Genomic DNA, 12,645 nt, shown 5'->3' on the forward strand with positions numbered 1-12,645 from the left:
ATACTATATTATTATTCTATTATATTGTAAAATATTTGGGTAGAATTACTTGCTTAACCCTCTGTAGTATTTAAATATAGGTCGAAATTATTTTTTTAACGGTGATCTACCCTTACAAAAATTTTGAAAAAAATATATGTTATAGTTCAGAATGCCCAAAAATGAGGCCACGCAAGCAATCGCACCGATATTCAAATGTTTTTTATTTTAGATTGAATTTTTTTTTGCAGCTTAAACAGCGTAAATTTTTTTGAGCCATTTGAATCGAAAGAAAAAAATATCGCCGTGACTTTTTACATTGCCCCAATTTGGAATTCTGAAAAAGTTCTTGCTACAACTTTTTCGTCTGGACCCATTTTTCACAGGGCTGCTATTTAAGTGAAACCTTCTTTCTTCTATTTTTGAACACGTTGGACAGTAAATCAAATTTGGACAATACAGGCGATCTTTTAATACAATAGGAAACAAGTTTTGCTTGAAATTCTTTTCGATTGAGAATACAGTTTGATCACAATGGGCATACTGCTAACTTTTTGAGACACCCTGTATAATGTACTACCGTGTAGATATCTGTATTTGTCGATAACTCTGTTAGTCGTGGAAAATAAGATCGAAAATTGCACGTTTCGATTACAGATTTTAGGAAAACGGCCAGATATATTAAATACCGCAAAGATGATCGATTAAACGGTAGGGTTTTAAAATTTAATCTAACTTTAAGCGGTTTAAAAGATATTCTGCAACAAGTTGTCAAAACGTCCAATTTAAACTTTTACTTTCGATATCCACGATGCTATCTATTAATCTAATTTTTCACTAAAATAGGCCAATTTTAAAGTATTCGAGATAGAACTACAATAAAGTGGAAAGGTTTAAATGCCCATATTCGAATATATACATTGTTCCATATTCATACATTCTATGATATGTTGTAACCATTAAATTTTTAATGTTTGACGTTTAAGGTATAGATTATAAAATTACTAAAAATATCGCCAATATTATTACGTAAGTGCCATGCACCCTCGATAATAGTGCCCACAATGCAACGGACAGTCACTGTAGTTTCCGGCGTGGGTACGTTAAAAAGGAAATTGGTCGAATAAGATAGCAGATGCTAACGATTAAAACTTCTATGAAAGAAATGACACTAAATTTGGTTAAGATACATACCTGGTACTTGTTTCACCTGACTACTTAACACGCGAGCAGAATCATTTCGAGCCGAGGCTATGCTAGTCAAAGGAAACCCTACACCCATTTTAAGTGCAGCAGCAGTAGGAACCATCATTTGCTGAGGAGCCCTGATTGCAACTGGTTTTCCTAAGTCATCAATATTAGGAAGATTCTTAGTTGGACAAGCACTCAGTATAGCAGAGTGAAACTTATGAATTATTTGTTTAAGTTTCATACTTATCTTGGATTCATCTGAACTTTCTTTTAATAACTAGATTGAAAAACGCAAAATTATTGAATTGGCTATCAAGAAAATGCGACAGTAAAAAAATGCATTATTTTACCTGGTCGTAATTAGTACGTAAATGACGTTGCTCTTCCAATAAAACGCTATTTTGTTCAAGCAATTTTTCAAGTCCTGCTTTCATAGTTTTTAATCTATCATTCCGATCTAAGTAATAAGCGATGAATTCTACGCTAAATGCTGGAGAAATGTGCCATTTTTTACGTACGTCTATTAATGCAGTCAATTGTGTTTCTTGCATTTCAAGACAACTACTATCAATACCCATTATTTCTGCTTTACGAAATAGCTTTTTACAAGCTGAGGCGCTTGTAGTGAGTAATCGGGGCATTTTCTGTGTTGGTACTAAAAAAAAAACAAGAAAACAGCGAAAAATAATTTCCAATTCATTTTTAACAAATATACGCACCCCATGGAGGTATTTTTATGCTTTTTAGGTTAAAATAGTGCGCTTTCTGTTGTTCTAATTTTCTGTGTATTCTTTGTTGTTCAGGACCATTATCCATATTGCCCCTTTGTAACTGCAACTTGCGATAAAAATTTCTTTGCTGAAGTGCTAAGTAATTGCGTTTTCGCTTCTTGACCAATGTTTTATCAGAATGTAATTTGCAGTGAGCATAAAAGGGGTCCGCTTGATCAGCCTCTTCTGAGTGGGCCTCAGAAAGTAAACCCTCTCTTTGAGCACTGCAAACGGTACAACATTAAAACATATGAGGATATATTCAAAATAAAACAACAATCCATTTGATAATTTTAATATTTTTCATTTAAGATAGTTCAGGCATGGAAGTTGTATTAAAAAAACAAAATAATTAAGAGTAAGTTAAAGTAAATATGTATTTTCTTTTGACTAATAGTTTAACACAAACAACTGATTTTATCAGAGAAGCCTTTAAATTATTTGAGAAATTCATTTATGAAGTCAAAATGTTAGCTGATGGAAGTAAACAAATTTCAAAAACACTGGTTTCTCATATTCCTCATTCTCTATATATTTTTACCCAAAGGTATTAAATTAACAGGTTAGCTTCCGACGCCTTTTAAAATAACTCCTTTTGGATATGTTCACCAGAAGGCGAACTAATTGAATATACCTCTCCAGTTCTCTGTTTATCTGTAAGCAGTAAGTAACTAAAGAAGAAAGGTCTTTGTTTTTTACGTCAAATGAATTTTCTTTTGATTAATCATCCTGTTAGAAATACACATTATTTGTATTTACAATTTTACAGTCGTAGTCATAATACCTGTCAGTTTCAGATATTATGTTTTGTATATGTACCTTAAGAGTTATTTATCGCAGCGCTCAGCTTTATCAAAACTGTTTCTCAGAATGTTAAACATGGCTTGAGAATTATTGACAATTGCTTCATCTAATTATTGAATGCTTTTGTCAACTGTTAATAGTTAGTTCACATACAACTCTTTTAACGATAAGATCACTGTTACATTTTTATCATTTTTGTCGTTTGCCATACTAAATAAACCGTTTAATACATTCTACCAAATTTATTTTAACACATCCTTTTTTGCCATAAGAATCCCCGGAGGCAATACTGATTTTTTCTGGATAGTTCCTTGTCGTCGCATTGCTTGACAAGGAACTTCATTTCAAATACTTGTTCCTTATTTAGACGCAAGAACATCTGTAGCATCTAAATTTAATTTACAACACAATGCAAATACCACAAATGGCGCGGTAAACGCCATCTGTATTACGATGCTACATTTTAGGATTACGTATGCTTCAACAAGGTCCATTATCTACTTTCTGAAAGGAATCCCGGCGTAGCTAACGTCAACGTGATAGGCACGTTACTATAATCGAATAAAATAATTCGAAGTGGTCTGTATTGTGTCGAAACTGCCAGACGATCTTTACCACAAATGGCGCGGTAAACGCCATCTGTAGTACGATGCTACATTTTTGGATTACGTATGCTCCAACAAGGTCCACAGATGGAGCTGTCTGCGACGCGCTAATGAGATCCAAAATGATCTGAAAGTAGCACGCTTGCAGAAATAAGAAAATTAAGTAAATGTTTGGTAGCGCAAAAGTCTACAGTTTTCAAGGAAACATATTTCAAAGTACAGTGAAGGGCCAGTCCGACCTCAGTAGGGTCACGCAGGGAAATACATTACAATGCCGCATTAGACAGCTACTAGTTAGAACATCAACCAAGAGTAATTCTTTATTATTTTAACGTTGTAGGCTTGTATGTGATTAATAGAAATCATTCGCAGTGTGTCAGCGTCATAAGTCAGTATAGAATAGTATTATTGAATTTACAAATACGTGTTTTTTAACGAACAATTTTCTAGACACTGGATTGAACGTACGGGTCCTGTACCTTGACCAGATTTAAATTCGCTTGCATTTTGTGTATAGGGTTTTATAAAATAACACATGTATCAAAAGCCAGTACATAACGCTAATAATATAATTTAAATGACCGTGCATGATCGCTGCAAATGAAGTACGTCATATACCGGACGTTTTCGCGCGATTCAAAAATATTTTTCGAAGTGTACATACGTATCCGTATGTGTTTACTGGTGTAATTAATTTTTTCTGATATGATAGGGCTACTGACGAAATTATCTCCCACATTTAAAATTATTTCAATTTATTCTTCCAAAATCAGCATTGACGGCGTTATTGCTTTTTTTTTCTTAAAATTAATATTTGACGTTTAGTGAAAGACTGACAAACATGTCATTTTACATTAGAAAAATTGTTTGAAATTAGATGACGTGTTAGAAGACATGTTTCGACGTCTACCAAAATTATTTATCACTCGCGCAAAAACGTCAGGCATTTGGTGAATTTCATTGGCAGCGATAATCACACGGTCCTGTCATTGAAATTGTGCATTAGCGTTTGATGCACTAGTTGTTTCATACAACCCCATACAAAGCAATCTTGCGGAATCAGGAAAGGATGCACAATATGCATATTTACATCACATTAATAGACTATTATAGAATTTATAAATCTGATAAAAAAATTGGCGTCTGCAACAGTTTTTGCCGAAACCACTGACAACAATATATTCATGGCTAAAAATTATTTTCCTGAAAGGCTTGCACTCACTGCACATGATAATGATACAGCAATTGCAGCAATGTTGCTTTATTAGTATACCAAACTACATTTTTTCTTGAAAACTGTGAACTTTCGTACCTATATTTACTTAGTTTACATGTCTTATATTGCCCTATAACCTCTTACAAACTCAGCCGTTTTTCAATTACCCCTTGTAAATTAAACCAAATTCAATAAAAAAAAGTAAGCTTATGCGTGAACTACCTCAAATAAACTAGGTACAAAAAAATCTACTTTAGTCACTTTTGCCTATCAAAATCAATTTAAATTTTACTTGCCATGTTACATGGAAATATGTTCGGCACATCCCAGCATCACATCCAATACATACTCCTGTTCTAGCAAACCTATCATCATGACAGAGACTACAAATTTTGGCACCCCATTTGCTATATGGCATTTCAAACAGTGTAACACTGGAAAGCTTATCTACTTCACCAAAAGCAACCCCTGGCACATACAAAGCACAAACAAGATGTACCCATTTTCCAACATCAGTTTCTTTAAAAACTCCTCCTGAATTGGGACATAGTTCACATGTTGGATTTGTTATACCGGCTTTACAGGCTTCACAAAACCAAGGTGCCGTAGGACATAAAGAATCAGTACTGCCAGTACTAGCAATATCTGAAATTCCATAACATGCTTCATGGACAGTGGCTCCACAGCTATCACACTCTACAATTTCATTAACGCTGTCGCTTTGATCTCCTAGACATCCACAGCAAATCAATAGCTGACTATTACAATTACTTTCATCTAACTGAAAATTAAATAATTTAAAAGGTGTCTTCTAAAAAAGAAACTTATACTAACTTGTAAATTTATGTCAGACTGTAAAGATGCTTTCTGCAAAACATCTGTAACTGACAAACCATTTGAAGATAACTTTATATTCTTCAAGTCATCCTCATCAGACTCTTCACATTCACTTTCCTCCATTTCAGATGATTCATTATCTAGGTAAAGAAAACACAGCTATTTGCAAATAATTATATTTATAAAACGGGTATGTATTGAAATAAAGCAAACCTTCTTCATTTGTGTCTAAAGAATCATCATCACTAATATCTGGATGATCTTCAATCCTAAAATCGGAATCATCAGAACTTTCTCCTAGATCAAAATCTAAAATTGATGCTTGAGTTTCAATTGGCTTTACCCTTCTTTTCTTGGGGTCACGTTCAACTAAAACACAAAATTATATTGCAAAAAAGCGACCGATATCATCTAAACGTTTATAAAATAATTACGAACTTGTTGACATTATTATTAAGGTAAACTTATTCGTCTCCGATTTCTCCAAGCTTAATTTAATGAAAATTTCTTAACCTAAACATTGACATAATACATTTGAATATTCCTATGTAGTGACGCACGACACGTTTGAAACTGCACTAATTTTTTTTTTAAGAATAATTAATAAGTACTTATATTATGCAAAATGTAGTTTTATGTAAAAAAAATTGAATGCCTACATAATGTTTCATCGAATGCCTCTACTTACTAGCAGTTTTAGTAATAAAGTCAACATCTTCGGCGTTTTCCAATACTGACATTTTAAAATCTGAAAAATAAACGTGATTGGTACAGAAAATTGACTGCAGAGGTAAAAAAGTACCTATTTGACAATCCAAATAAATTACTTTTATTTTAAAAATCAAGTATGAAAACGGTTAGTTTGATCCAATTCTAAAATTCCATTAGTTCTAAAAATTATTTTCCTGTGAACCATTAACAAGAAAAAAAATCAGCAGTAGTTCCGTAGTAAAACATTCTTCGTATATAAGTCCTTACATTCCATAATCCCCATGAAGAGCAGTATCCATAGATAGTCACAAAATGACATCTTAGATATTAAATAACAGCGTCTATTGATTCTTTTAAAAATAAAAAAAAAAGATGGGTCTGTGGTGCTTATGACCATCGACATATATTAATGGACGTACCTTAGTAGATAGAAAGAAATAGCACTAGTCAGAAACCATACGCCATCTCCCTCACTTTTCGAGCCAAGAAATTATTACAACGACACGGCTAAGGCACGTCCCATCGACGTTTAATAATGGACATGCCTTAGCGGTCAGAATTGTGATACAACAAAAGTAATAGATGGCACGAAGTTTCGGACAATATCCATCACTCTCATGATAGTGCCTAAGCGTGTCATGAAAGAGATAGCACTAGTCCGAAACCACACGCCATCTCCCTCACTTTTCGAGCCAAGAAATTATTTTGACATACGGCTAAGGCACGTCCATTAATATATGTCTATGGCACGTCCATTAATATATGTCTATGGCACGTCCATTAATATATGTCTATGGCACGTCCATTAATATATGTCTATGCCTATGACCACACGATAGAAGGGAAATTATATACAATTTATAATTATATCTATGTTATAGAATGAATTAGTTCAGTGATTCAACAACAAGATAATATTGAATATTATATAAAATACCCGTGAACTAATATCAAAATAAACAATTTTATTTGTGAATTAATTATATTGTGGAATTTTGCTCTAATTGGGCTTCTTCGATGCTATAATCATATACGCGCATAGGGCACGCATGTTACAGTATATTTTAATCAGTATTGTATTTTAATACAACTGTTCATAATTCCCCAATTTTTCCGGGGAAACGGTGTTCAAAATGTCACATGCATCTCCACGAAGCTCAACGGTCAACGGAGTGGCGCCCTATTATTCGTGTTAGAAGCCGCCTCGGATTGCTTATGGTATGTGGTCCATGAGGACTTTCCGCCAAACGTTGGTGGTTTTATTCGTGTTCTTGACTCTATACCGCTTCCTTGGCTGATTTGGCTGGCTTCGTTGAGTGTACTAGATGCGCCAACATCCCCTTCGATTGGTTTTGTCTTTCCATTAAAAATCAATTCTTCCAGCACTTTTATCTTCTCTTCTGTTTCTTGAATATTCTTATTAAATTTTTCTTCCCATTTATTCTCCAAACTTTTACTGTTTTCTTCCAATTTATTTTCCAAACTTTTACTGTTTTCTTCCAATTCACGTTTCAAACTTTTACTATTTTCTTCCAATTCACGTTTCAAACTTTTACTATTTTTTTCCAATTTACTTTCCAAACTTTTACTATTTTCTTCCAATTTATTTTCCAAACTTTTACTGTTTTCTTCCAATTCACGTTTCAAACTTTTACTATTTTCTTCCAATTCACGTTTCAAACTTTTACTATTTTCTTCCAATTTATTTTCCAAACTTTTACTGTTTTCTTCCAATTTATTTTCCAAACTTTTACTGTTTTCTTCCAGTTCACGTTTCAAACTTTTACTATTTTCTTCCAATTCACGTTTCAAACTTTTACTATTTTCTTCCAATTCACGTTTGAGGATTTGCGACAATTCATCTTCGAAAAGGAACGTTTCAGAATCATGGCCATTTTTTTTCAACGCCTCCGCGAGCCGCCACTGAAGTTCCGCTTTGTTACAGCTTGTCGCTTTATCCTGTTCTTCCAATTCTCTTCTTAACTGGGCTACTTTTAATTCGTACAGCTTCTTTGCCATTGTAATGTCTTTTACTCAACCCCACATCTGACACCAGTTGTAATGTTCGTGGGTTTAACAAAATTTAACTTCTAAGACGAAAACTATTTATTTACTCTAATTATTATTGAACTTAAATAAACTATTAAATTATTACTAAACTTAGGTAATTATTCTATTTATTTACACTACTATGATATACCACTATTCACTGCGCTATTTATTTCACTTCTATTACTGTCAATTTATTTCTTGATTCACTCCTGCAACGGTGAATTTATTTCTACTCTCATTCGGCGATCGTCTCTTCCTATAAATACTCTTTTGTTCCCTTTCGGGAACTTTCTCGAAACGTCCGGATCGATTAGTTTTTCTTTGAATTGTTTTCCAGAGTGCAGGTACGACACACACATTTACAAATACGGCACACATGGAGAAAGATGCCCGCGGCTAGTCGGCGAATCGATAAGCCGTCCACATACACGTATGCCTGATCGCACACAAACACGCTCGTGCTCGCTACAATAAGTTGGTGTACTATTGGGTTTAACTGCAACGAATGAATTTTAGTGCCGAATAGCAATTCGGCAGGACTGAATCCGGTAGTTTTGTGTTTTGTACTGTTTAGGGTCAAGTAAACCTCACCCAAACTGTCTTGCCACGTTATGGTACCTTGAAGTTCAATTGTTGTCAGGATATTTTTTAAAATGTGCATGACGCGTTCTACTTGACCATATGCTCTGCTTACACCATGTGCGATAAAATGATGCTCTATGTGACTATCAGAGCAAAACTTCTTGAATTCAGAAGTGGTGAAACATTTTCCCTGGTCGGAGATAATCCGATTGGGTGCCCCAATCAAGTACGTAAAAGTCCGAAAAGATTCAACTGTTTGCTTTCCGGTTAGGGAAGAAATATTGTACAAAATAGTAAATTTCGTAAAAGCGTCTATGATGACAAGGGCATATTCTTTTCGGTCGCTTTTACCAGTTAATTTTCCCGAAATGTCAATATGAACGGTATGCCACGCTTTTGAGACCTTTGGTATCGAATGTAGCTGAACCTGGAAGGCACCGGACTTGATTTTGAATGCTTTACAAATTAAACAATTATCGACAAATTTCTTAACGTTTTTGGACATATTAGGAAACCAATAAAATTCGTACAAGTTAAAATAAAATAATTCGAAGTGGTCTGTATTCTGTCGAAACTGCCAGACGCGGATCGCGATTTCGATCTTTTTGGATCTTATCAGCGCGTCGCNCAGACCACTTCGAATTATTTTATTCGATTAAGCTAACGTGCCTATCACGTTGAGGTTGGCTACGCCAGGATTCGTTTTCAGCAAGTAGATATCCACACAAGTGGACCTTGTTGAAAAATACGTAATCCTAAAATGTAGCATCGTGCTACAGATGGCGTTCACTGTGTCATTTGTAGTATTTTCGTACAATTGATCTAAGGTTTTTTCCCAACCCAGGTGTTTTAGGTCAACATGAACATGATTGATTACTGACCAGGCCATAGAACGAGGAACGATCGGTAACCATGTTTATTTGCCGTTTCTATCAATTTTACGGAACAAAATATTATTTCGGACATCGTATGTTTTAGTCAAATCGGGTAGTATGTCACCTGATTTCCAACTTGCTATTGTTTTAAGAATTTCGTCATCCCGCTGTTGTTCGACAACAAGCCAGTCCTCATGTAAATTAACAATTTTGAGACTCTTAGCATTAAAATGCGATTTTGAGACGGTTTTAGCGTCAGGCAATGGGTTTCGTGAGAGAAAATCTGCGTGTTTCATGCGCAAACCTTCGCGATATTGGATGTCAAAGTCAAAAAAAAATGCCCACCATCTATGAACGCGTGGGGTCAGGTCAATTTTATTTCGAGAAGCCTTTAAAGAATTACAATCAGTTACAACTAGGAAATGTTTTCAATACAAAAGGTGTCTGAAATTTTTGACAGCATTAACAACTGCTAATGTTTCGAGCTCATACGAATGATACTTCGATTCAGCTTCAGTAGTACGCTTGCTGAAATATGCAACAACGTGCAATTTGGAAAACTTCTGTTGGAATAAAACTGCGCCATAACCTTCGGAACTAGCGTCAGTGTAGTAATTCGATAGGTAGGTCAGGATCATAAATAGAAAGTACAGGCTCGGAAGTAAGTTAATTTAATTATCTTTGTAGTACCTTGAGTGAGTTGAGCTGCCACTCTTGAAAAATTTGAAATGAACTGTCGGAAATATGATGCTAAATTTAAAAATTGGAGTACTTGCGTCTGTGTTTTGGGAATTGGTAAATTGGAATTGGATTTGGGCGAAGTTCATTCCCATGGACAACATAGCCAAGATACTCAACCTGGGTTTTCAAAAACTTGCACTTTTTAAGATTGAAGGAAAAACCAGCTGTGATTAATGTTTTCATAACAATTTCTAATTGTTCAATTCTCTCAGAAACTGAGGCAGACGGTATCAATATGTCATCAATGTAAACAATAGCGATTGTATTTCGAAGGTCACCCAAAGCCGTATCAATGGCTCTTTGATAAACAGACGGAGCGTTTGTAAGACCGAATGGCATTGTCAGAAATTCATACTGACCATCAGGTGTAACAAATGCGGTTTTTTCAGTACTATTGGCATGAACAGGTATTCGATGAAAACTGGCAGCCACGTCTAGAGAAGTAAAATAACAGGCTCCATGTAGCCTGTTAAGTTGGTCACTAATTAAGGGAAGCGGGGATCGTTCCGGAAAAGTGTTAGTATTTAGTTCACGAAAATTACAACATAATCTATCGCTTCCATCTTTCTTTTTGACTAATGTAATGGGGCTTGCAAATGGGGAGCAACTGGGTCGAATAATATTAGCCTCTAATAATTCGGAAGTTTTTGAAAAGGTATGGTCTTCGTCTAACTAACTTATTAGGGTCTTTTAGGCGGAGTTCTAAACTACCCGTCGTTACTCTACTGGTTGGCACACCATCTACAAAATTAGATTGATAATTCCTTACTAAATCGATTAAACCCACCCTGTATTGACGGTTTAAATCAGTATCAATTGTTTCAAAATCATTTACTCTACTCGTACACATTTCGACACATTTTTCTCCAGTAAAAGTTAAACCCTTAATACCGTAGGAAAAATTGATATTTTGAGCGATTAAGTCTCGACCTAGTATGACATCAATAGAAATGCTATCATCAGGTACAACAAGTAACGTCAATTCGATAAAAATGTCTTGAATTTCAGCTAACACTAGCTTTTGTGAAGTACAAAACATTGAATTTTCGCCAATATCCTACAAGGATATCATGCAACTTTGCAATTTACCAATCAACAAAACAGAAACACTATTCTTAACTAGTGAACAATCTGATCCAGAGTCAAAAAGAAATGGAATCATCTTACCACTTGCTAATTTTAATTGTCCTTTCGGAAGTCTGAATCTCCGCCAAATTTGCTTTTTTTTCCTCATGCCGCCCAGCCGAGTGCTTATCCTTTCCAGGACAACGTGTGGAAATATGACCAGACTTGCCGCATGAGAAACAGATGATGGCTTTTGAAGTGTTGTTGTCATAATCGGGCCTCTTGACAGATTTATTCCTTCTCTCTCGGCATTGATACGAGTTATGTCCTATCTGCCCACAAGATCGGCACTTTCTCGAAAACTGTCCGTCACACTTTCCTGGCTCGGTGACAGCACGACGCCTCGAACGGATATGATGATCGGGTCGAAATAGCGCCGGCCGTTTACCGTATGACCCCGCATAGCAACACAATAACTTTTCAAATCTTTGGGTGTGTCAGCGTGAAACTTTCTTCGTAACATTTCAGAGCGCTCACCCACAACATGGCAAGCAAACGATGTAGCCAATGCTTCATCACTCTTGCGATTCTTGATCAAATGTAAGGCCAATCGTAATGTATGCAAGCCTTCATCAAGCAGCGTTGTTTCAGGGGGTAAATTGGGTCGTCCATTAACGGCTTCATTAAACCATTCCGTTAGGTCTGTAGGTTTAGAAAATGAAGACAAAAATTCGGCCCGAATATCTTTCCAATTTTTTCCCAAAGGTCTGCAGCGAATAAGCCAGTCGCCTATTTAAAGATACCCCAGATAACCGATGGGCTTCTACAAACTTACCTACTAAACAACAACAGCCCTCTGGGTCGGCCATTTTTGAAGTCGGATCAAAGCTTGGTAAATGAATTTCAGGAACGGTCACTGATTCGATGTCTCTGCAGGACTTTCTAACTCAATTATCTTTTTCGACAACAATTCAATCTGGTTTGCAGGTATGCTTCTCTCTGGGTCATTTTCTTCTTCGGTTACCTGTTCGGTTGGCAAAGGGTATCCTACTCCTGATGTCGGAATAAAAGGATGACTCATTTCATCAGAAGACATTTTTTACCAGAAAAAACACTTTATTTTCAAAAAAAAATATGTGGTGACGAACACAATACAAATACACGGTTGAGCACACTTAATGATCACGTAGTTACAATAGCAATAGTAATATTATGAA

At 35.4% G+C, this 12,645-nt stretch overlaps 1 protein-coding gene across 4 annotated transcripts in view; it reads right to left on the reverse strand.

Annotated features, from left to right (window-relative positions):
- The window catches only part of LOC108740582 (PHD finger protein 14), a 26,680-nt gene extending 20,287 nt beyond the window's left edge, over nucleotides 1–6,393 (reverse strand). For 3 of the 4 annotated variants that reach the window (XM_018474944.2, XM_018474946.2, XM_018474948.2), the window contains exons 1-8: nucleotides 6,205–6,393; nucleotides 6,091–6,150; nucleotides 5,616–5,771; nucleotides 5,400–5,542; nucleotides 4,862–5,346; nucleotides 1,890–2,164; nucleotides 1,521–1,825; nucleotides 1,174–1,447 (exon numbers count right to left, since the gene is read on the reverse strand). In XM_018474944.2, coding sequence (XP_018330446.1) covers nucleotides 1,174–1,447; nucleotides 1,521–1,825; nucleotides 1,890–2,164; nucleotides 4,862–5,346; nucleotides 5,400–5,542; nucleotides 5,616–5,771; nucleotides 6,091–6,142 — 1,690 coding nt within the window. In that variant the 5' untranslated portion in view covers nucleotides 6,143–6,150; nucleotides 6,205–6,393. Of the gene's footprint in view, nucleotides 1–1,173; nucleotides 1,448–1,520; nucleotides 1,826–1,889; nucleotides 2,165–4,861; nucleotides 5,347–5,399; nucleotides 5,543–5,615; nucleotides 5,772–5,840; nucleotides 5,998–6,090; nucleotides 6,151–6,204 lie in introns of those variants that run through there. The other variant, XM_018474947.1, reaches the window with a different exon arrangement.
- Nucleotides 6,394–12,645: the final 6,252 nt, after the last annotated feature.

The sequence above is a fragment of the Agrilus planipennis genome, unplaced genomic scaffold (assembly GCF_000699045.2).
Source record: "Agrilus planipennis isolate EAB-ADULT unplaced genomic scaffold, Apla_2.0 scaffold184, whole genome shotgun sequence".
NCBI lineage: Eukaryota > Metazoa > Arthropoda > Insecta > Coleoptera > Buprestidae > Agrilus > Agrilus planipennis.